At 41.4% G+C, this 26,425-nt stretch overlaps 1 protein-coding gene across 3 annotated transcripts in view; it reads right to left on the bottom strand.

Moving 5' to 3' along the window:
- Window positions 1-26,425, bottom strand: part of LOC122799527 (P2X purinoceptor 4-like) — a 1,302,595-nt gene that overhangs the window by 477,207 nt on the left and 798,963 nt on the right. For all 3 annotated transcript variants that reach the window (XM_044068651.1, XM_044068650.1, XM_044068652.1), the window contains exons 6-7: window positions 19,714-19,794; window positions 19,481-19,622 (exon numbers count right to left, since the gene is read on the bottom strand). In XM_044068651.1, coding sequence (XP_043924586.1) covers window positions 19,481-19,622; window positions 19,714-19,794 — 223 coding nt within the window. The remainder of the gene's footprint in view (window positions 1-19,480; window positions 19,623-19,713; window positions 19,795-26,425) is intronic.

Here is a 26,425-nt window from a genome sequence, read left to right as displayed (position 1 = left end):
ACAATTAAATCTCTCCTTAAACTTAAATCCTGCTCTCGGTCAGCAGACCAACTACCCCTTCATTTCCAAAAAATAGCTGCAGAATCCATCCCCTACCATGTCTCTATTCTTATTAACCATTCCATCTGAGAAGCCCTGGTCCCTCACATTTGGAAATCATTCTATACTATCATAGGTTGGTACTAGGCTATCGGCCCTAGGGCCTATACAAGCCTAGCCATAACAATTCTCTGGATATTTCTTCCCACAATATTTACCTCCCTTGACCCCTGTCTAGTAAGGCAACTGATGTGATCCCCGGGTTGAATTTTGTATCTCCCATCCAATCATCAAGGTTCCTTTTGAAGAGGGCCAAGGAGGTGCTCTGCTCGACATGTATGGGCAGTCTATTCCACAGTATGGGGAGTATCTGGGTCAGGAACCTATCCCTCCAGCATGTTTTGTTCATTGTGATGACAAGGTTTAGATCCCTGGAGCGTCTCTTTCTCTGAGGGATTGGGATTTCTTTAACTGGAGCATGTCCCAACAGCTCAGGGTTTGACATGGCCTTGTATGTTAATCAGAGACCGCCTCTGAGTAGACTATATGCCACAGAGTACAGCTGGAGTTTTTTTAGATGGTCAGCATAGAGCATCTGCTTTAGGCCTAGGATTCTTTTAGTGAGGTATTTCTGCAGCCCTTCCAGCTGTTGCAGATGTCTTGTGAGGTACATACCAAACGGGGAGTTGTACTCTATAATGGGTCTAATGAGGGACGAGTACAGTGGGACAATGACCTTTTTTCTGGATGAAAAGCCCTTAGTGAGGAGGTGTGCCACATATGATTTTCTGACTGTTGTGGCGATGTGGTTATCGAAGCTGAGACCATTGTCCACCCGTGTCCCTAAGTCTCTCATCACACTTTCGGTGTTTAACATACTGCCACCTATGTGGCAATTCATGGGTACATGTTTTTTCCCCAAATGGGATAACTATACATTTCTTGGCATTAAGCTTGAGCCCATGGCTCAGGCACCAATCATCTGTTTCTGTAAGGCCCTTTTGTAGAATATCCACATCATTTGGGGATTCAGTAATGGCTCCCAGTTTGCAGTCTTCTGCGAACTTTGTTAGCCATAGTCCCTTAGTGTTGGCCAGTACTTCAGAGAAGTAGATGTAAAACAGCAGTCCCAGGACTGAACCCTGAGGTACTCCACTTGTCTGGAGCTGGACTTGGAGTCAGCTACTTTTACAGTCTGGGTTCTTGTCAGTAAGCCAGTTGGCAACCCATCAAGTGACGTAGGGATTTATGCCCAGCTTTGTAAGTTTATCTAAAATTCCAGAGTGGGGGATGGTGTTGAAGGCCTTGTCGATGTCCAGACAAGCTGTGTGGATCACCTTACCCTCGTCCACAGCTCTGGAGACTGATATCAATCAGGTTCAGGAGACAAGATCAGCCTCTTCACGAACCCAAACTGGGAGGGGGATCCAGTGTTTGAAGGTTGCAAAGGTCTTTGTTTATAAGTTCCATGATAACGCGTTCCATGCCCTTGCAGTTCAGGTTCGTCAGACTGAGGACAGTAGTTCCCGGGATCCAAGGTGGATCCTCCTTGTGGAGTGGGATAAATGTAGCTGAGCACCACTCAGTGGGCACAAAGCCTGAGGTGAGGCTATGACTAAACATGACAATTAGGTGTCCCTCTTCACAAAGGTGGCAGCTCTACAGATCCCTCTAACTTTAGACCAATTGCTATCCTATCCCCCCCCCCATTCAAAATCTTGGAAAAGGGCATCCATGTTCAGCTACTCAAATACCTTCCTGATAATCTCCCCACTCCTACCAAACATGGCTTTAGGCCCCACCATAGCACTTTTACTGCATTACTGTCATTTACCCAAATAATAGCTGAAGCCCGTGACAATAACCTTCTAGTTTCCGGTCTTTTCCTTGAGCTTTCAAAGGCCTTTGATACGGTCTCTCATTTTAAACTTCTAACTAAACTCTCAGATCTACATCTCTCTACCTCCTTCATCAACTGGTTCTCTAGCTCGCTCTTTCCAGCAGGCAGCATTATTGTCTGCTGGCAAGCTGTCCTATCTCCATTTCTCCCTAATACTCAAGTTCCCCAAGGATCAGTTCTGGGCCCCCTCCTGTAATATATTCACTACTAAACTTCACTCTGCTACTAAGCTCTCTACACGCAGTACGCTGACGACTCCACCCTCATTACCTCTGCCCACAACATCCCCGATCTACTAGCTTTCACTCAACAAACCTTTTCCGCTGTCAAAATCTGGCACTCTGACAACCAACTCTTTAAATCCAAAAAAAATCCCAAACTCCTTCTCTTCCTCCCCTAAAACACTTGCTCAGCACAAAGCCTCTGTTTATATCCTCTCACAACAGCACCATTATTAAACCTGAACCCCATACTAAATTCCCTGGAGTTATTGATGATTAATTAAAATTTGATATTCATATTCAAAGTATAAAAAGACCCACCAGAAACTTGGACTTCTTTTGTAATCAAAAATTTCTGTCACCCTCCTCCAAACCTTCCCCCACTCAGGGCTTACTCCTGCCCTGCCTTCTTTACACTGTCCCTGTCCTTACTAATGTTCAAACATCTCATCATTAAACTAGAGCAAACTTACCACCAAATTGACAGATTTGCCACCAGGTTTCCCTACAAATCTCACTACTGCCTTGCCCTTAAGTTACTTCAATGGCCAGAATTCACCAAACAGCTGCCTGTACCACAGCTACATATTGTACACACTGTCCTACATGAACCCTCATCCTGTCCCTCTATCTCCAATTTAGTCTCCTTCTATAACCCCCCTAGTCACCTCCGTACTGCCAGTAAACCCAACAAAAACATTGGTAATAACTTTATAACTGGAACTCTCCCCCTCTCAACATAAGAAGCATTCAGCATAAATACCGGTTTAAGAAAGAACAAACTTTCTCTCCTGAAGAATTGGTCATGCCCTTGTCACCCCCCCCCCACTTGAACTAGTCTCCTCTCCTCCCATCTTTCTGCTTTTCCCTATCGACTCTTTCCTCCTTGTACTTGCTCTAGCAAACTGCATTCATACTGTATTCCTTTGTGTAATATTCTCTAAACCTTTTAATTATTTGGCCTATGCTATACACTGTTCTCAAATTTTGGAAATTCTACTTAACTGTTATTTTACCTATGCATTGTACTGCTGTGCACAAATTTTTGCCTTGTACTATATTTCTGTGACCCTCCTTTAATATTTTGTAAATATACTTGTTTTATTTCTAGAGCTTTTCTCCTCGGGTCTCCACTGAAAATGGGCCCTTGGCTTAGCTGGACTACCCCGGTTAACAAATGTCAATAAATAAAATAAATAAATAAAATGTTGCAAGGAAGCTGAAGCTGCACAAAGGGCCCAGAGTCAATTTTTTAAGTGTAAAATTGAGGCCCCCAGGAAGGTGAAATAGGCTTCCTGGGAGGCCTGATATGAAGGACACCTTTAAGAAATTATTTGACTACAAACCTAGAAGCAAGAGGAGGAATCAAGGGCAGAGAAGCAGAAACAGCTGAAAGGAGAGCTTTAACTGAAAAATATGCCAACCCAGCATGGAGCAATTAACACAAATTAAAGAGAACAAAAAGGACCCTGGTTACGAGAAAGACACTAAACAGAAAATCTCTTCCATTTGGACAAAACTTCCTGGTAGTGGGTTTCCTGGCCTCCTGTAGAGCCCTAAGCACATCCTCAGAAATCCTATCACCCACAGTATTAGCTGAAGAGTGAACAAGTGAGGATGAATCAGAGACCTCTTCTCTTGTGTGAGAAGGTCCACCTTGTGAGGTAACCTGTGGTGATTGCCCCTGGCTAAGTGAAGGGGTAACCGATGCTGTATGGGTAAAAAGGGAGTCACCAGCAAGATTTTGGCAGAGTCTTGCTTTATGCTGAGCAGGATCTTCAGAATAAGAGGAAGGGGAAGGTAGGCATAGAGAGCCATCCCCTTCCAAGAAAAGATGATGCATCCACCTTCCAGGTGACAGGGCTTGGGACTCTGGCACAGAAAACAGGAAGTCGTCTGCTCAGAGATGAGGCAAAAAGATCCAACTATGGAGAACCCCACCAATGGGCAATGTCCAGAAACACATCTATGTGAAGCATGTGCCACTATATTTTGCTCTGTAGGAATGTAGATAGCCCAAAGAATCATTCGATGTGGAACAGCTTAGACCTGAAGAGCAAGTCTGCAAAGACAGTAGGACAATGTTTCTTCCTTTGACTGTTTATTTACTACATTACTGTGGTGTTGTTTGTGAAGACTGAGGCCTTGGAAGAAAGAAGGAATGGGGAATGAAAAGCCTGAACACCTAAAAGGAGAGCGGTCACCTACTTCATGTTGATGTAATCAGACCTCTGATGAGGAGGTCAGAGACCCTGGACCTTTAGGGAACCGATGGAGGTTCTCCACTCCCTGCCCGAGATTAGGGTTACCACCTGTCACACTTTGCGAGGGACTCTGTGGGCAGTTATGTCTTGTGAAAAAATTGAAAAAATGGCAAATGTCCTGAGATTTTAGGACAAAAATATTTCCTATGTTTTCCTTAATCATTGCATAAAACAGTTATTTTGAATCTGAAATATCTAAATGTTACATGAATTAGCATAAGCAACCCAAATGCTACAAGAATAAGCTTTTATTTTGGCAAAAAAGTGAAACTCTGTCTTTTGTATTGGTCATGGGTATGATTTGTCCTGCAAAATCAAACATTTCTACAAAAAAGTCCCACTTTGGGCATTTAAAAAGGTGGCAACCCTATCAGAGATGTAAGAAAAAAGTTCCTGAGATGGGACTGGAGATTGAAAAGAAGTCCTGAGATGAGAGAAAGCTGATGAATCCACCACCAAAGTTCAAATTTAGGCACGGAAGGAAAGGAGCTAGGAAATCCATGGATGAAAGTGTTGAAGCCACACTGACTTAGAATCATTACACTTTTCTCATATGTCTGGCAAGAGGCAGCATAGCAATGGTGGAGGCCATGAATCCTAGAACACTGAGAAACTCCTTGGCTGTGCCAGAAGCCAGAGGAAGAAGAAATTAAAAAAAAGATGATCAGAGAAACCGCCTTGGGTGGAAGCAGGGATGCCAGCATAGGAATGGTCTGGATCCTACAACCATGAAAAATATGATCTTGAGAAATTCTGAAAGTTTATGGTGAACCCAAGGCTTTATAACAAACCATCTGTAAACTGGAGGTGCTGAAGAAGGGCCTTGGAGCACAAAGCCTAAATGAGGTCATCTAGATAAGGAAAGATCTGAACCTCTCTCATCCTGTAAAAGGCAATGACTGGAGCCAGGAATTTTATGAATGCCCTTGGGGCTATAGACAGGACAAAGCAGAGAAATAAAAATGCAAGGAAGACAGACAAAAATTTCCTGAAAAGAGGATGAACGGGGATGTAAAGATAGGCATCCTTGCAGTCCAGGGATAGCAAGGCGGCCTGGAGAATAAAAAGGAACAGGGTTTGAAGGATTAACATCCAAAATGAACGGAACTTTAAGAAAGGCGTTGAGCCAAGAAAGGTCCAGAATGGGTCTTCCAGGTGCCTTCCTTCCTGGAAACCAGAAGCATCCTGGAATAAACCATTTCCCTTCTTAAGCAGGGGGCACAATTTGAATGGTGCCCTGACTGAAAAGGCGCTGGAGCAGTTCTGGAGGCCCTGAGCTCCCGAGGAGGCTGAGGGATGCCCAGAAAAGGAGGAAGGGATTTCCATAACATGGAATATCCCTGGCAGATGATGGCTAAAACCCAAAAGTCTTGACTGACCCTTAACCAACTGGGGAGGGACAGACCTAGGGAAAGGGGTAGCAAACTGGCAGAGAAACAGGCTTGGCTTGAAAAGGAGGCTTCTGAGAAGTAAGAATCTGAGAAGACTTAGCAGGAGATGCATATCTAGAACCCTTTTTACCTTTAAGGAGGAGGGTAAGGCTGTCTGCGAACAAAAGCAGATTTGGATGAATATCCCTCTGGAATTTAGGGACAGGAGAGACAAAAATATGTTTCAATTCCTGCAAGGCCTTGCCTTTATCTTGGAGGACTTAAAAACTCAGCAGCAGCAGATACAAAAAGGTTTTTATCAAAAAGAGAATCCAACAATTTAGCCTTAAGATCATCAGGTAAAGGCTGGAGATGAAGCAAAGGGTAATATCTCAAAACAGAACCAAATACAGCAGCCCTAGAGGAAGCATCAGCCGCATCATTACTATAACTACATTTAACAGAATGGTGAGCCACTTGAGAGGTAGAATCCAGTAAACAAAGGGCCAAGACCTTCCATTCTGAATCAGGGAGGTCAGAAATTGACTGAGAATCTAGAGACACAGAAGGGCTAAAACATACCTGGTCATACGAGTCTGGCAATCAACACCCTATAAAGTCAGGGTGGCAGCAGTATGCACCTTTTTGCCTAGACTTTCTTTGGCTCTACTATCCTCATCAGAAGGAAGTAGTTTAGAGGCATAAGCAGAAGGATATCTGTACAAAAACTTACAATCATCAGGCACCTTGTAAAATATGCCAGATTTCTTAGGAGCTAGAGGTTGGGAATCAGGGGCAACAGAGGCTACTGAAAAAGTATCCAAGAGGGCAGCCAATACTGAAGGTACACAGCACAGGATTTGAGAGACTCCATCTGGAGGACTTCATAATAACATTTTTGAATAGGAAACCTGAGAACATTCCCATTTGAAATATTCCATCACATGAGAAATAGTATCCCCATAGGAGAGTTGTTCTTCTAAGAGAGAGAGTCTGGACTGATAATATTCCTCCTCAGACCCATAATCCAAAGGATAGTAATTTGGAAAGAATATGCCAAAGATTCTTCTCCAGAATCCAAATCCTCAGAGGACTCCTGCTCTCTGGGCCTTTAAAGAGGAGAGGACCAGGGAGGCGCAGGCACAGAAACTCCTCGAGGAGGTATTAAGGCCAATAAAGCATTAAACAACCAGAGACCCTTGCTGACACAACCAACATAGCAAGAGTTTTCTCCTGAACTGGAATCTGTGGTATCCCTCTCAGTCCCTCAGATATAATCAGAATAGCTTCCACCTCAACATCTGGCGTGGACGTTTGCAAAGTCCCAGAGGACATATGAGAAGTCAGCCCCATGCTGATCTCTGACAGGGTTGCAGCAGAGGAAACCAAGATAACAAATGGACAATCCTTGGGGATTTAACTAGCTTCCAGAGGGATATCTGGGGGAAGGAAGGGCAACAGTCAAATCAGATCTAAGTTTTTTGGCCTTCTTGGCAGGCAGCTGATGTTCAGGATAGGAAGATCTGCCAAAAGACCTTCCCATCAACAATTGAAGACATTTCTTCTATAGCTAAATTGACAAGGTCTTAGGGAGAAATGGTTGTCAGACAGAACAATGTACATTATTGTGAGAAGCACCCAACACAGCTCATGACGATCTTTATGTTAAATCTGCTTCCCACTGACATTTTCCTTTCTAGATGACATGTAAATACACCAAAATAAAAATAGATAAACTCCAAGGAGGCACTTATCTGACACAGGCTCGAGGACAGCCATATAGAATTAGAAGTTAGGCAGACAAATCTTCTAAATTTTTGGAGTTTCTTGACACAGAAGGGAGGCTAAAGCCCTATCTTTTAGGTATATGCTAGGAACTATGGTAAATAAAACAGTGCAAGAAACTTATGTGTGTGGAAGTTTTTCAATTCATGTATGTCTAGTTAATCATTATATATTAAAAAAGCAGAAAATGGTAGTAAAAGTAGTGAACTTAAAAATGTCAAATCAAAAAATAACTTATTTTGAAATATTGTTAATATTATACAGAATTATTAACTCTACTAGGTATTCAGAATCCAAGCAGGGTTGACAGTCTGTTGCCAGTCGAAAATCCTTCATTAAAAACACAGACAAGTGATCCAAACAAAACAAAAAATGATAGCTTCATCCCAAACTTTCTAATATACCTGTTATCACATATGGGAGTGGTTTATTTAGTTGTAAAACAAAGTGTAATGGTATACATGTTAAACTCAAATCACTTCCCCAGTCCTTAGTGTGATATTGAAGCTGGTACTGCCCTACTTACTAAATGTCCTAATAATTTAAACCTTATGCACTTTAAATAAAATTAATGATGTGGTACTGCTTATTAGACAGATTATGATAAAACAAAGTCTGTGAATTTATCAAAGACATTAAAATACATGCTTGGAAACATTTAAACATTAGACCATTTGGCAATCAAAAAATATATTCTGGCATCCAAAAAACACTTTGTCCAAAATAATCTGTTTCCATAAATCATTGTTAAAGATTGCTTTCATCCTTCTAGACTTCAGGTCTGTGTACAAGAACCCTAAAAATATAAATCTACAAATAACCTTACTAAAACTAACAACATGCATATAAAACAGTAAACCAAAAGTAAAACACGAATACAACCTTATATGTACATTTAATGAGCAAGTTAAACCAAGTACATCAACATAGTGCTGGCCAGTGTGGGACAGTAAAAAAAAATAGTGTCCTTATAAAGGTAGTGAGAACCAGGACCCTTTTAAGGCCTAGACTATTTAGGTTTTTCAGTATTTGAGAGTTATCCTATGATATTGTGGTAAATAAAAATATCCACACCCTGGCACAAAACATCAGAAAAAGGGGAATGGAAGGAGGGCGCCTCACTTCCTACTTCAACAGTGATCTATTCAAACATCTACTGTTATCGGTAGACAACTGTGGTATGTTCATTATTAGATCACTGCTGTGGTAGCCTAAGCTGTATGAACAGATTTACCAGAGCTTAAAAAGAATGTGTAGCAGAAGGGTCAGAGTCCAGGAGCCTTTGGAGAATAGCCCTGGCAAAACCTGATCTGGACCTGGAAAATTAATCTATTAATGCTTTACAAAAGTATATGAAAGATCAAGCTTGTTGCCTCTAGAATACTCGGTCTCCACCCCTTCCTAAAAAAAAAAAAAAAAAAACAAAAAACCCGCCACAGAAGACAAAGCCTTCACGATAGCATGAGAAAAACATTTGGAAATGGTCTATTTTGACACTGGTTGGCCTTTTTTTTTTTTTGCAGCTCAGAGTGCAAGTGATGTCTGTGCTATATAGCATGTCAAGGCTATACATGCATGTATAAATTCCAGACACATGCAATCCCTAGTGCCATTTTAAAAGAGCAGCCAGAGAGAGATAGTATGCATGACTGCAGTTGTTAGTTTGTATACAAGTTACTTAAGTTAAAGTCAGTAAACTTCTATTGTGATGCGTTTGTATAAAATAAAGCTGCTTGAACAAAACCCACGAAAACTCTGTGTCCTAGAGAGGAGAGTGACGTGGTGTCAGAACCGGGATCACAGAGAATAATATTCAGAGCCATGAGGTGCAGAGATGACAATGACGGTAAAAACAGAGAAAATGGCACAAAAAGAGCCAGAAAAGAATCAAAGGTAATGAGAGATGGCACAAACTGTTTATTCGACGGAAAAGATAAAGAAGGGGCATTACAAGGGCATAAACCATATTATTAGGCAAGCGGAATGCACAAAAAGTTTAACTAATGGAAATGTTTAAAATGAAGGCATTTGATTAAAAGATTAACAGTAAAGCAAAAATGAATATGTTTAAAGTAAGACAAGCGTGTTTAAGGCAAAATTGGGCATGTTTAGAGTAAAAAATACAAGAAAAGTACACTGGGCATGAAAAGGGCTTAAACGAGCAAAATAAATATACGGGCAAAAAGGGCACATTAAGCAAAATTAAAACAAGGCGACTGCACGTGTTTTGGCATAATAACGACTTTGTATTGTTTCAAGGGCATAACTAAAGTTATTCGAAGTATCTCAAAGTGTAAAAGTGCTTACAGTGTGTGCTTATTACTGTGCATGTATTACAAAGTTTGTGTGCAAGATGCAACTATTTTTTGAAATACAGTCAAAGTTTAGTCAGTTTGAAAGGTTTCCTGCGTTGGGTGTGTCTATTCGCAAAGTGCTGCCATTACACATTCTCTGTAAAGAGTTGCCTAGCAAGGTACCGCAATTTTGTGCGCATTTTAGTGCACTGTATGCAGTCATTTGCAAAGTGGAATTACTTTGAAGTGTTACTGAGTTTGGGTAAGAGATGTTCCGATTTATTCACATTGTGCAGTTATTTGACATGTTTCTTAGGCTCATAAGAGGTGACTTCTTGCAAAAGATGACATTACAAGAGTATTACAGTGCCCAAGAGTTATTCAGTCGCATCATAAAGTTGTTGGAATGTTTCTTAAAATAAGCGACTTTAGCAAAGTAATGATAAATGACTTTAGCATTTAGCCTTTTAAACGATATTGCAAAAGTATAAAATGCCTAAGAAGTTTTTTGCAAAGTCCACTTATTCAAAGGTAGTACGAGTCTGTCCATTAGCATAATTTTAAACAGCCCAAAAGGTATAAATTCAGAAGCACAAAGGCATTGGACAAAGTTACAAATACTGGCACAAGTTTCTGGCATATGTGCATGTGTGTATATTTGGGCTTATTTGCAAAACCCTTCACTGGTATGTGTTAACATGGCAGATGGATTCAAAAGCCCTTACTACTTGTATTTATTCAGAAAATTGCATAGTATTGGAGAATACTTGAGCATGAGTACGATATTTTTATACAAGCAGCTTACGCAGATAGAGATGCATGCACAAGGGCATTCATTTTGCTATACCTAGCGGAGTCAGAGGCCATAGAAAAAGAACGTTCATTTGTGTATGCACCAGCAGTATATGAAGAAGGTGAAAACTACTGCATTGTTGTACAGGCTGAATCAAGGGAAGACCCCGAGTGTTTGAAGTGCAATTTCAGAGAAATGTGCAACCCCCAGACAAATATTACATTAGAGAGGCATTTGGTTTTGCATAAGAGATCAGAAACTAGGGGAAACATTTTCACCTTATATAACTGACTTGAGAAACAGAGCTAAAACATGTCAGTTTGGTGACTTAAAAGATGAGCTGATAAAGGATAGGCTTGTGTGTGGTGCTAATAGTGTTGCTGAGAGAAAGATTTTACTTTGTGACAGTGATTTAACATCAAGTAAAGCTACAGAAATTTGTCAAATCCATGAGGTGACAGAAAAACACACAACTATGCTTGCAAGTGACAAGAGCATGGTTTCAACTGGCTTCACAGCACAGGCAGACAAAATGCAATATGTGGCAAACAAAAGCAGGGCCAAGCACATGGCAGCTACAAGGTTTCCAAGGAAGGCGCATAGATTTCCAGAAAGTTCTAAAAAGGAAGCATGCTCCAGCTCAAGCTCAGTACAGTACAAGCATGAATCAGCAAAACCCAAATCTAGCTTTAGTGCTGTCATAATTGTGGTGCAAATCATAAGTCTAAAAGAGATAAGTGCTTAGCATTTGGTCAGCAATGTCAGAAGTGTAAAAAAATGGAACCATTTCCAAAAGTTTTGCAAATCAAGTAAACCTCAAGCAGTTATAAAGGTCGCACAAAAAAGCAAGTTGATCAAGTACAGCTGAATCAGTCAGCTTTCTATGTAGATGGTGTATCCGTGTTTGGTGAAAGAGTTGATGCAGTGAATTTATTGACAAGGAGTGAAATGTTTTGTACTGTCTGGATTAATGGAAATTCCAGAGCTCAAAGTAGACACTGATTCAACGTGTATTGTTATATCAGCAGGCACATTTGCCAAGTGAGAACTAATGAACAACTTAATGTGGCCAGTAGTGCGAGACTTGTTGCTTATGGAGGTGAAGAAATTCAAACTGAAGGCTCAGTGATGCATTCATGTTATTTGGCCGAGAACTGTTACAACTTGTTATTCTATGTAGACCAAAGACCAGTGCAATCTTTACTGGGTCACAAAGATAGTTTAAGAAAAAAATCTGCTTTCTGTTACTAAAGAAGTCCATTACATAAGTGCATTTCTGAGTTCTAATTTTTCTGAAGCCATTTTCTCAGAGTATGCTGATGTTTTCGATGACAAGTTAGGCAAACTTCCAGTTGTGCATTCCATGAAGTTAGACCTAGAGGCCACTCCAGTAGTCAGACCAGCAAGAAGAGTTCCGGTACCTATGCAGGACAAAGTTAAAGCTTAGTGGGATAAAATGGTGCAGCAAGGTGTGATTGGTCCAGTCACACAGCCAACTGAATGGGTGTCATCCATGCTAGCCGCTCACAAAAAGGGCTCAGATGAAATCAGAACATGTACTGAACCAAGAGATTTGAACAAAGCATTAAAGAGACCTATCATCCAATGCGCACAGTCGAAGAAGTAGCAGCTCTAATCCCGAATGCTACTGTACTTTCTGTCTTCGATTCAAAGAGTTCATTTTGGCAAGTGATGCTTGATTGCAAATCCTCATTTCTAATTACTTTTGGTACTCCATTCGGCAGATACAGATTCCCAAGAATGTCATTTGGAATAAATTCTGCAAGTGAATTCTTTCAGCACGCAATGGACCAAATTTTTTCAGGTTGTCCTTGTGCCATAATAGTAGATGATTTATTGGTTGGGGCAATGGTGAAGCAGAGCATGACAGAAACCTTAAAAAAGTAATCTAGACAGAGCAAGTGAAGAAAACTTGAAGCTCAATCCTTTCAAGTACAAATTCAGACTTCCAGAAGTTACATACACAAAACATTTGTTCACGAGTACAGGCTTGACACCAGACCCAACCAAGCAAGCAGCTATTCTTGAGATGTCAGCACCAGATAATGTACAAGCTCCACAGCATTTCGTAGGCATGGTCAACTATTTAGGTATGTTTATACCAGACTTCAGTGAGTTGACAGCACCGTTAAGAGAGCTAACGCACAAAAATGTTGCATGTTCATGGTTGGAACAGAACCAGAAGACCTCAAGCAGAAAACTGCCAACCCCACCTACATTACGATATTATGATGTGAGTAAACCAGTTGCTCATTCCTGTGATGGCACAAAATTTGGTCTTGGCACAGTTCTATGTCAAGAGGGCATACCGGTAGCCTATGCATCTAGAACACTAACCCAAAATGAGATGCGGTATGCTCAAATTGAGAAGGAGCTTTTGCCAATAGTATTTGCCTGTTCCAAGTTTCATGATTATATTTATGGTCAAGCTATTCAGATTGAAACTGACCATCAACCTCTAGTTACTATTCTAAAGAGGCCTATGCATTCTGCTCCAGCAAGATCCCAAAGAAGGATGCTCAAATTGCAAAAGTACAATTTCAGAATGGTCTACACGAAAGGCAAATTGCTCTATCTGGTTGATACCTAATCCAGATCACCCAGAAATGCAAAAAACAGCTTGACGTTGAGAATTTTGACTTTGATGTGATGTCAGTACATAATTTTTCCACCACTAGACTTGATGAGTTAAGAGATTACACTCAGACTGATCCAATTTTGCAAAAGCTCAATCACTACATTAATGTTGGATGGCCGTCAAGGCAAACTAGTGTACCACCTGAAGTGCAAACCTATTTTCCTTACAGAGATGAATTGTTGATGGAAGATGGCATTATTTTCAAAGGTCCTAAAATAGTTGTTCTTGCTTCCTGACAAGGATATAGCCAGATTTTGCATCGTGGTCACCCAGGATCTGCATACACTAAGAAAAAAGCTAGAGAATTAGTATTTTCATAGGTAGGTACTAGGCTATCTGCCCAAGGGCATTTATAAGCCTAGCCAGAGTGTGTCAGCTTTCACAGCTCCACTGATTGATTAACTGAGCCTCTGTCAAGAAAAGCCAATGAAGTGATCCCAGGCGTGTATTTTCTGTTACCCATCCACTCGTCAAGGTTTCTCTTGAAGAGTGTTGGTGAGGGGCTCTGCCCAATGTAGTTAGGAATTTTGTTCCAAAGCATGGGGAGTCTCTGACAGGAATCTATCCCTCCAGCATGTTCTATTTATTGTTGTGGTGAGGTTTAGCTCACTACAGCAAGTGGCTTGCAGTGACTTGGATTTCTTTAGGTGGAGCATGTCCATCCATTCTGAGTTGGACATGGCTTTGAAAGTCAGGCAGAGATCACCTCTGAGTAAGTGATATGCCACTGAGTACAGCTGGAGTTTTTCCAGTCGGGCTGCATAGGACATATGTGCGAGGCCAGTAATCCTCTTGGTGAGATACCTTTGTGGTCTTTCCATGTGGTCTTTCTCTTCCATGGGGGCTCCTCGGAAGGGTATTCCAGGGAGGTCTCAGAAGAGTAGGGGCAACCAGCCGGTGGCTCCTGAGGCTGTGGGTCTCTGCTGTCCAGACAGAGTAGGAGCTGTGACAGAAGTAGGTGCCCTAGAGGGGAAGAGTGTTGATGCCCCTGGTAGTAGCTGATGATTGGGACAGCACATTCATCTCAAATGCTGCACTCTCTGGCTCCAAAGACCTCCTCGGCTCAGAGGAGACCAAAGATACCATCAGTTCCAGAGCCATCGGCTCCAAGACAGACGTAGGGTCCGAGCTCACCCTCGCTGATGCACCGAGAGGAAGGCTCGGAACTGAAGAGGTTCGGTTCCAGGCGTCCTTGTTGGGGCCAACCTGGGAGCTATGGCTTCTAGACACCACGGACAACATGGAGCGGAGCAGAACTCTGCTCCAAAACAACCTCAGAGGGAGCTGGAACCGAGGGTTCTACCAGTGGTACCAAACACTCCAGCTCCGAAAGACTAGCATGGCTTGGAGGAGGAATCACCGAAAGGGGGACGGACTCAAGTGGCCCCGGAACTGACTGGGTCGAAGCCAACAACAATTTAGGTAAGGCAGATGACTTCAGAAGTCTTAGCAATACCCTCTCCACATCTTCTTCTGATAAATTCCTAGAAGACCTGGAGGACAGAGTAGGAGAACAGGATCTCTGCAGTATGGGTGACTAATGTAGGGGAGACCGGTAAAGGGTCCATAGACCGGCTCCATTGAATACTCTCAGTGGTCGGTTCCGAACTATTTGGTGCCGACTGTAACCACAGTAGTAACACACTCGATCGGCTCTGAACTCAGTGGGGCCGATGAGACAGTAAGTTTGTCAGGTTTAGTAATTTTAAGAGGAGGCTCCAAGACACCAGCCGGTGCTGGGTAGGGCCTCAGAGGATTTAGACTTTTCCTTTTCAGACCCCGGAGATCTAGCAGAGGAGGAAGAGCTAGCCAGATCTTCCTCAAAAGAAGGCTTTAGGAGACCTTTTAGAATGAGCTTATTTTTTTTTTCTTGCAACACCCTAGCACTAAAAGAGTGGCAAAATAAGCCAGTTTCCTGTAAGTGGATGGCCCCAAGACAGTAAACGCAGTTACTGTGGCCATCCGTTATGGACATCTTCTGTGAGCATTTTATGCATTTTTTAAATCCAGATGGCTAATGGTCCTTGCCTTCCTTAGACATCTCACTGAAGATGAACTCGCACACAAACACAAAAGCAAGTGGGAGGACAAGATCCTCTAACTAAAACAGGCCTAGCCCTACAGAAACTGGTTAAGAAACACTACGAGGACTAGGTCCTCTAACTTAAATGGGCCTAGCCCAGGTAGGAAAGAAAAGGAAACTAGGTCCTCTAAAACAGACCTAGTAGGTACAGAAACAAGGAGAGACGTGCACACACAACAGAACAGGAACACAGTTCTAAATTGTGGAAAACACAAAGAACAAGGTCAAAAGAACCTCGTTCTGCCTGCAGCACAAATAACAGGAAAAAAACAGCAGGCGGAAGCTCCGCAAAAAGTTATTTAGAGTAATTAACAAGCACACACAGCCTAAACTAACCACAAAAGACGCCTACCACTACTAATATCAAAAGTATGAAAAACAGTAATATAGGAGTCTATATAAATATATATCAACAAGTGGAAACTGGCACACAGGATACCAAGTACTATAAGGCCAATGGCCAACTGTACTTCAAGAATTGCGCACAAAAGGCACTCTAATAAATCACTAACTATTCCAACTGCAAACACTACGCTAACTATAGCTAAACAATGTTATACAACACTATTAAAATATGAAAATAGAAGATTTATCCAAAACTTTTGGACAAAATGTGTAAGACTTGGCCACGGCCAAGATGAAGCACATCCGAACTCATTGACGTGGCAAACGAGATCTGGGGATTGTACTGATGCACCATGGGATGCCTACCTAGCCACGAGCCAACTAGAACACTTTGAGCTTGTAAATAGGCAGAGTCGGAGCAGGGGATCAGCTCCAATCCCATCAGTAAGAATGAAGGCGAGATAGGACTACAAAACATTCTCCATTATGACATCTAATTCACTTTCTCTTGACATCTGAAAACACTAGGTCCAAGACTGCTGCTACTTCTCAAGTTCATTTCGATAACATCTATCCAATTATCCAATCTGTTGTTGGGCTTCAGGAAAATACTACACACCCAAGGTGGTTCAGTAATCAGTCTAGTTTATTAAGGTACCCCACACAAACATCTACCACATCTCAAAACACAGAAAATGTTACAGTTTCCAGTTTGATTGGGGGGGGGGGGTACAATGTTTATGCAAACAACAGTACTGCTTCTATCCCTACAAAGATTCCATACAATCTTCTCTAGTCTCCAAGTTTGTCTTATAAAATGACACTAGAACAGAGTACTCATTTATAGTGTGCCTTGTCAAAGGCACATCATAGAAACCATACTTTGAAAACACAAATCAGTCTAAACACTAAGCAGCTATCAACATTTTTTCTTACACCATTAGAATTACTGAGGCATTAATAAATCAGTTGTCTTGTGCTCCTTTCATCGGGCCATCACACCGACTCAGTTATCACAACAGTTCGATAAAGAAAATTTTATTAACTTATACTGCACCAATTTATGGAATTATCACCAAGCAAGTAATCTGTAGGCACAAAGCCAAACACTTCACATCTAAAACTATGCTCTCCCTGACAGTTCTGGCAAGAAGTAATCATCATACTTTGGAGAGCTCCTCCAAAGGGACATTCACCACAAGGACATATTACCTGTCATGCCGACATCCTTACACCTTCTGACATCCTAAAATAATGTTTCAACATCTCCTTCACATACCCAATTCCTTCCCCTCTTTCCCAAATAGAGACCCCACCCCCCCACTTGCAGAGTAACTGCCTCCATTCTACTTTACTAAAATCACTGTCTTGCAACTTACTCCATTCACTTGAATAAATCCCATCAAACTAACTTCGTCTGGACCAGACAACTTGTGTACTTGGCTGCTTTATCACTGTAGACACTGCATTTTTACTACCCTAAATATGAATCTTTAACTTCAAACTACCCCCACAATCAATCACCATCTACAAGTCCATCTATCAGACCTATTCCTAAAAATCCATCCAAGACTCTCTTCTACCAGCCACTACCAGCCAATCTTTATACTTCCTAACCTCAGCAAAACACTTAAAAACCAACCAAAAAAAAACCCCACTAATTTATGAATTTGCCTCATATTTGAAAAGTATACAATTTCTCCAAGATACAATATGACTTTTAGGCAAGAAGGAGTAGACTGACCAAACTGAACTCTAACCAACATACTCACTGGCATGGATTAAAGAAGATCTTGTCAGAGCCATTTTCATTCACCTAACTTAATAGCTCAATATTACTAGCCCACCTCCTATAAAATAGCATCAGCACAGTGGTTCATAGATTTCCCTAACAGATCCTGTAAAAAAAGTGGCTCCTATCACATGCTGCCTAAACTCATTTTGGTGTATAAGGATCTATGCTTGCCTCAACACACTTCCATTTTTATAAATACATTTCTTGACTTACCTCATTTACAACTCATCTTGTATACCAAAGACATGAATATCTGCAGATCAAGTGCAGCACAACAGGTAATCCAAATCCAGCTACAAACTGACTAACCTTCTGGATATAACCCCACTAGCTTACTCACAGAAAGCTTTTCCTTACCCCCGCAAAACAAAGCTATGATCGTTGGTATTAAGAAAAAAACTTTTTTAAAAGTTTCTAGCTCCCTCAAGCTTTTCGACCAGTACAAATTATCAACACCACCCCTTCATTTAGATACCTAGGCCTCTAGCTCGAACAATCATGTAACTTTCAGGAGCATATTCAACACTTGGAACTAAAATCAACTTACTCCTTTTCTAGGCTCAGAAAATATCTAAATTACTTTCTCGCCAGCTGGGTCAGCCATTGGGAAAAGGGTCCTGTTCACACAACCTGAATACGGTTTACTCTCGTCACCTCCTGTAACAAAAATTACATAAAAATAAACTTCCTCATTAACATCTCCTCTTGTCCTGAACACCACTGCCTTACTTTATTCAAGGCAAACTGGTTCCCAGTACAATCTAGATCCAACTTACATCTGGGTTTCAAATTATTCTACCAATAAGCCTCTCTGCCACTTGCAATAAAATGCATCACCACCACAACTTGCAACCTCAGAAACCAGGGTCCAGTAGGCCATACTCTCTAAACTCCATATACTAAACAAAGCTGCAACTCTAGTTTGTCTGTATTTACTCCAAAACTGTGGCAACTCCTTTCACACTATTTGACTGGGCATACTAACTACTCTAAAGGGCCCTGACTCAAACAGTAACTGAGCAATACAAAGGCCAGAATATAATTAACACTACTCTGCAGTAGGCCAGTTTCCTCATATCAACACCCCATACTGCTACTCTACTGGTTATCACAGTCTCTGCTTCCAGTAAATACGTACACTGTTCCTTTCTCCTTGCTCAGGGTCATCTTATATTTACTGTTCTCAGTTCCTATTACTCAGACTGTTTGTCTTTACCATTACTTATTACTTGCCTTGCCCTCTAAACACATTGTCTACAATTTCCAAGACTAAACCTGTTTCTCACTCTTTTTTCTTGGTCTTCAGAGTCCACTCTTCTGTTTATAAAATATACACCTCAACAGGATGTAACATTTGTACATATCCCTTTTGTTGTGGCTAGCTTGCTTTACCTTTGTGTACCACTGTTGGTTGCAATTGTTAAATTGTGTTAGCATTTTTGAATGTAGCCAAGCTGAGCCTGCAATTTACTCATGCTGTGATCAGTGCTTTACCCCAGTAACCAAAATGTAAAAAAAAATAAAAGCGGTTTGGGCCCTACTATACAGGTTCTGATAGGAGTGTCTTCAATTTTCTGGAAAATGATTGGAGCTATTCTTTAGGAAGTAAAGAAACAAATGCCCATTAAATGAGATGGGCATTGCATCTTGTGAGAAGACTGCTTCCAAGTAAACACCAAGTAGCATTGCACATGCAAACTATCTAGCAGGAGAGGAGCTACTGAAAGGTACTGTCACTTGTGCACACTTGCAGATACAAATCTCCTAAGTTAAAAACACTCTAGGAAAAATAAACAGAAAAATAGTTTAGCTTTAGACAGCTGAAGTAGATTGCAGAGGCAAGTTGTGAGCAAAGCAAAGACCTCCTTTTTATTTAGCTGGGTTGTGAACAAACATATGGGAATTACATTTTTAGAATGCATTTTGACTTACCTGTACTGCCATTTCCTGAAAATCAGCATTTGCTTCCATCACAATGTCACGCAAACGAAAGATGGGACAGTTTGGGTTTGTCTTGCGGTTGAAAATACATTTGCTGAGATAGGAAGTGTTTACTGTATCTAAAATATTTCTCCTGAAAAAAAATAAAAACAAACAGTGCAGACTGAGCTGGAAGATTAAGAAAACAGAAACAGACTAGTTTATGGCACTGCAGTTATACTCACTTTGTAAAATTAAACTTTGGGTATCGGATGTTGTTCTTGATCAAGACAGTAAAGTTCTCAGCAACACCAAGAAGAGCAGGCCTAGGGATCATACAAGAGTTTAGTCTACTCAGTGAAAAGTGTAACTATTCCACAAATGCCTGATTTGCTACATCCACTATAAAACATCTTGGCATTATTTCAGATGGGACATTCATATTACTCCACCCTAAAACCATACCCATAAAAAAAGGGAAAATTATGCTAAAGCTAAAAAATCAAGAGCCCAATTAAAATATTACCAATATATTTTTCCACTGACTTGTTAAAAGAATGTGGAGAGCAAAGCTGAAGTAATTCTCAGACTGTTTTAACTACAACAAACACACAATGCTGTAGACAATGAGGTACAAATTATTATCAGTAAAAAGAGGAAAATCTGCTGCATATCAACAGGAAATCTCCAGGAAAGGACAACTGTCAGAAATGAGGGAGGAACGTGGTGATTTTCTCTGAGGTACATTTTGTTAGCCATCTGTGAAAGTAGAAAAGGAAGTAGTACAGAAATTCTGAGGTAGTAACGCTAGAGGGAGTGGCAAACTGATGGGAAGCATAGAGCATACTTTAACAAGGAAGTACTTTGGTGCTTTAATACTTAGCACTGCACATAGTTAAATATAAAAAGCAGATATAACTTCCCATTTAAAAATATCTGCACAATACCACTTTCATAAATTTTCCTATCTTCTTTCAGAACCGCAAACCCTGCATCCCACTCAACTAGACCCTACCCGCAAATCACGCAGAGAACACTAGGTGCTTGAAATACATAATCAAAAATCAGTGCAAAAATGCATTCAGTTATGTATTATATAAGAACAGCAGAAATGTATGGGGTACTTAAAACTCCTTCAGTGATGTAATCATTTATGCATAACTTAATATACAAATGCATAAGCAGTGGCCTGCTAACTGAAGAATGGGATAGGGAATGTATCTGGTTGTGCCACCTATTTTTATTTTGCCTTTGAGTACTGGGAAAGTTAAACTGGAATTAGCTAAACACCCCTTCAGTGGAGGCCCAGGGAGATGAGCTCCTTAGACGTTTTACAAAAATCATCAGGATTACACAAAGGACAGTATACAGGTATTTAAAGAGTACATGATATTTTAAACAGTGTGCATAAATTTGCATAGTACATAGATTATTTAAGGAGTCTCTATATATACTTACAAAGCACATCACACTACACACACACACACACACACACACACACACACACACACATATATATATATAAAATAAATATAAATATATGTCGTTTTACTTCAGAATGTTGAGTTACTAAAAACTCAAACTTCATATGGTTGAGCCCATATGATCTAGTTTTCAGAAACTCGAAATTGTGAAGTTTTGATAAAGATTAATTTACTTGAATATAAGTTTTTTTGCAGGGGGGACAAGTTCCCCTGCACCCTCCCTACTTAAATATAACATCTCTGTGATCGCACTATAGCGAGGAAATGGGAAATCTCCCATTCTGCACTTCTGCATACAGTGCAGAATGGGAGATTTCCCTTTTCCCCACTGTAGCATGATCTCGGAGTTGGTATATTTAAGTAGGGGGGTACAGCGGGTGCAGGGGGGCTTGCCCCCCTGCAGAAACATTGTTTGATTTTTATTTATTTTTTTTATTTCACTTCACAACGTTGAGTGTATGAAAACTCGATCATATGGTCTCGACCATATGAAGTTAGAGTTTTCTGTAACTCAACACTCTGAAGTGAAACTATATATATGTGGGTAAATTGCTTGCATAGACATTTTTCCGATACAATTTACCTTAAAAAAAAAAATAGCTGCTCGACAGCACACTATACTGAAAATATAATTTTTTCAGGCATATTGTGTTTACAGCAAACACTAAAAGCACACTAATCAAAAATGCAAATTGTCGAGTTTGTGAACTTGTAAAAAGTTAACTTCAAATGTTTTTTGTGAGGGGGGGGCACACTCTGCACCCCACACACCCCAAAATTATATATACCAAACTCCATGATAGCACAAATTCTAAAATGGGAGAAATCTCTCAAAACCATATTCAACAATATTCACCATCAGTGCACGCACACATTATCCAAGCAGTGATTTACTACAAAAAATCACTGATCTGTGCTATGTGCTGGAAAGGGGTGTCTCTAGACTGCATTACTTAAAGTATTCCATTGGTTTTACACTGTTCTATACAGCAGGTTTCCTGATCGTATCTGCCACTTATTTGTTGATCAAATATTTTCAAACAAATGTGTTGTCAATCGCTTGCATTTAAGGTCAACATATTTCAGGCAATTGTGTGCCTGGCAATATATATATATATATATATATATATATATATATATATATATATATATAATCTATATAGGTTCATATGTTGATACTAGGCTATTTGCCCTAGGGCATTTATAAATCTAGCCAGAGTGTGTTTGGCTTTCACCACCCTTTTAGATTACTTGACTGTGCCTCTGTATAGTAGGTCACACAAGGTAGCCCTTTTAAGGTTAGTTTACTGTACCTCTGTCAAGCAGGGACACAGAAGAGATCCCAGGGGTAAACTTACGATCTCCCATTCACTCGTCAAGATTTTTCTTGAAGAGGGTCAGTGAGGGGCTCTGCCTAACATGGATTGGGATTTTGTTCCAGAGTGAGGGAAGCCTCTGGGGTATGAATCGGTCCCTCCAGCATGTCCTATTTATTTCTGTGCTGAGGTTCAAGTCCCTGGAGCGTGTAGCTTTAAGGGATTTGGATATCCTGAGGTGAAGCATGTCTATTAATTCTGGGTTGGACATGGCTTTATACGTCAGACACAGATCGCTTCTGAGTAGGCGGTACACAACTGAGTAGAGCTGGAGTTTCTTTAGCCGAACTGCATAGGGCATCTGTATGCCCCTTGATCCTCTTGGTGAGGTACTTTTGGGGTCTTTCCAGTTGCTGCAGGTGTCGGGTAAAGTACATCCCAAATGGGGCATTATATTCAATTATGGGCCTGATAAGTGATGAGTAGAGGGGCACAATGACCTCTCAATCTAGATGCGAATCCTTTCATAAGGTGGGCTATATAGAAGGTCTTTCAAACCACTTTGTCAATGTGATTGTCAAAGGAGAGATCGCCATCTACTTGGGTCCACAAGTCCCTAATTACTTCTTCCGTACTTAATGGATTACCACCTATGTGGTAATTTGTGGGCACTTTGTTTTTCCCAAAAGGGATGACTATGCACTTTTTGGCATTTAGCTTTAGGCCATGGCTCTGGCACCAGTTATCCGTCTCTGTGAGACCCTTTTGGAGGATGCTTGTGTCAGCCGGAGAGTCAATTACAGCACCCAGTTTGCAGTTATCTGCAAACTTGGTAAGCCATAGTCCACCCGTGTTAGCCTGTACCTCGGAGAAATATATACCGAACAAGAGAGGTCCCAGGACTGAGTCTTGTGGGACGCCACTTGTAACTGGTTTAGAGTCTGACATGGCACCTGCTATTCTGACCATGTGGGTTCTATCCCTGAGCCAGTTTGCAACCCATCTTGTGACACGGGTTGATATTTAAGCTGGTGAGCTTATTTATGATGCCCGAGTGGGGTATTATGTCGAAGGCTTTTGCGAGGTCCAGGTAGGCTGTGTGGACTACCTTCCCTTCATCTATGGCTTTGGTAACTGTTTCAAAGAAGTCAACCAGGTTCAAGAGGCAAGATTTGCCCTTAACAAAGCCGAATTGGGTAGGATCCAGTGTCGGGAGGTTCCCAATGTCTTTGTTTACGATTTCCATGATGATACACTCCATAGCTTTGCAGACCAGGCTAGTCAGGCTTATAGGGTGATAGTTTCCGGGGTCTGTTGTGGCACCACCTTTGTGGAGTGGGACCACTGTTGCTGTATGCCATTCCTTGGGTACATATCCTGTAGTAAGGCGGACATTGAACAGTGACTTTATACGAGAGTTTAGTTCTTCTTGGAGCTCAAGTAAGATGCAGCCTGGGACACCGTCTGGTCCCATTGATGCTGTATTTTCTGCTTTGGAGAGGGCAGCTCTCACCTGTGCATCTCTGATCTCAGGAAGGCTACACTCTGTTGGAATAGACATTTGCTCTTTGGGGGTGGGGGGAGTTTGCACTGAACCTTTCTGCCAGGATGTTGGCAATGTCTGTGGGTTCAGTGTATTTTTTGTTATTTTGCACTAACTCAGAGCATATCTGGGAGTTGCCTCCCAGGTTTCTGACATAACTAAAGAAGGCCTTGTGATCTTCTTTAGTGTCTTGTGCAATTTATCTTTCGAAGCTGGCCTTAGATGATTTTATGAGGGATCATAGTTTCTTGCTAGTACTGATCAGAGACGCCTTCCCTTTTTGGAATTTTGCTCTATCATGTAGTAGCGTTCTCCTTCTGTTGTATAGCTTATTTATGGCCGGGGTCAACCAGACAGGTCTCCTGCTTTTGGAGGAGTGAGTCTTGGTTTTATTTGCGATAGCATGCTCCATGCATTCCTGTAGGTGTCCATAGAATGTTTTTGTAAAGGATTCTACATTTTGGGCCGTATTTTCCACTGGCCCGGGGGGTTTGAAGGATTCCACCTCGGTTTTGAGAAGTGTGAAGTTTGCTTTAGAGAAGTTCTTCACCTTAGTTTCCTTGGCTAGGTGTGGGGACAGAATATGGATGTCCAGTGAGATTAGTTCATGGTCTGATCTTACCAATGAGAGGTATACCTCTGGTGTAGAACATAGAGACCCCATGTTGGTGATGACCAGATCCAATGTGTTTTCCCCTCTTGTGGGAGTGGTGACCAGTTCCATAGCATTTGAGTTTAAAAATTCTAGGAATCATTGGGTGAGGGTGTTTGGGCTTGAGTAGTTTTCCCAATCAATGTTTGGGTAGTTGAAGTCACCCAATATAATGGTGTTTGGAGAGACCTTCATATTCTCCAGCGTTCTCAGGAAAGCCAAGTGAGGTTCGTGTGTTTGGGAGAGTGGTCTGTAGCAGGCTATAAACTGAAAGGCAGTTTTGCCCACTGTTAGTTGCACATGGATGGTGTCCGATGCTTCACGCAGTGCCACTAACCTGGAGGTGTGGGTATCTTTGATAAATATGGATACCCCCCCCTTCTGTGGTTTGGTCAGAGTTTTGGGGCCGGAAAGCATGGTATGAAGTATAACCTGTTAGTGCTGGGGTGCTCTCGCGAGCCTTGAACCAGGTTTCTGTTACTGCACAGATATCTATATTCTCCATACTGAGGAGATTCTCGAGTGTGTGCATCTTGAGTTTTAGACTTCTGGCGTTGAGCAGCATTACCCTTAGTTTTTTTTTCTTTGTGTTGTCTATGGAGGTGTTTGTCTTTTGAGCTTTGCCTAAAAAAGGCACTATGGGGGAGGCAAGAGCCTTTGCCAGTATTTGAAAACTCAGGGGTGACAGGTGCAAGCCGTCCCTAGCAAAGCAACGTGGCTTGTCGAGCATGTCATCCCAGGCTGACAGACACTGGATCCCCTTTGAATGACACCAATACTTTAGCCAATTGTTAAAATTGATCATTTTGTCTTTATACTGTGGCATCATTCTTGGTGAGGTTAAGATGCTACTCAAGGTCAGGGTCAAACCGGCCTGGGCTACTTGATCAAAGAGCTCTTCTATGCCTTTTTTCATGTAGTCCAGGGAGGTACGTCTCCGGTCATTCACACCAGCATGGACAATGACGGAGTCATATTTGTACTTGCTTTGGAGTGACCTGAGTACTTGTGTTATGTGGCGGATCCTGGCGCCAGACAGGTAGCTTACAGTGACCTTCTCCTTGTTCAGCCTGGTGAGTGGGACGTCAGTGTGTCTGACAATAGAGACACCTATTACAAGTGTATTAGGTGTGTTGTTTAGCCTTAAGGGCTGTGACTGTGTGGCACACTGACTTTGTGAGCTATGTGGGTATTGTTTCGTGGTAGGGGTTGCTTGGACGTCTGCTTTGGAGGTCTCTGTTGCTTAGGCAGATTTTTATTTAGCGCCCCTGAGTACGTTTTTGTGTGCTTAATGTGTTTGGTTTGCTGATGAGATAGGTCTATGTGAGACTGGATTTGTGGTGTGTGTGGTTACCTTCTCCTCCCAACAGGCTGTGCCAGTACTGGGAAGAGAGAGCTTAGCCTCCAGTTTGGCTATATAGTTGCATCTCTCATATATATTTGAGCTTGTTGGGAGGAGGAGAGGGTGGTCTGTATACATAAGGCAGTTGTAACATTGCCTCAAGATTCCCAGATTCACCAGCTGGACTGGAGAGTAAACCCGAAACTGACCTTTGGACATGCCTGAATAATATAGGGAACTACTTATTGACTGATCAGAAAGAACCAATAGGGAGCAAGTGCTTAAAAGGAGTATAAGAGGATGTAGTGCTTAAGTTTATTAGCATTTACCTATGATATTACTTATACGAGCAAGTGCAGGGCTTTAGAATGAAAATACAGTGCTTATTTTGAGATTTAGAGCAGCTCTAAGGGAAAAAGTGAAGAGCAGGCTTTGTGGAGCCGGGAATAGTTTAAACCTGTTTAAGCGGCGCTGCCCGATGCTGCTTTGTGCGCAAGTCCGCGCAAAAAGAGAGTTGCAGGGTTTTGAGAGAGAGATCAAGGAGTTTGGAATTGACCCAAAAAGGATAATAAAACTACAGCTTCTAGGCAGTAACCACTCCTACAGGGACAAGCAGGCTG

Source organism: Protopterus annectens, chromosome 4.part0 (assembly GCF_019279795.1).
Source record: "Protopterus annectens isolate FY-2018-M chromosome 4.part0, PAN1.0, whole genome shotgun sequence".
Lineage (NCBI taxonomy): Eukaryota > Metazoa > Chordata > Ceratodontiformes > Protopteridae > Protopterus > Protopterus annectens.
Note: the sequence above shows the minus strand (reverse complement) of the source record. Positions and strands in the feature narration are given on the sequence as shown.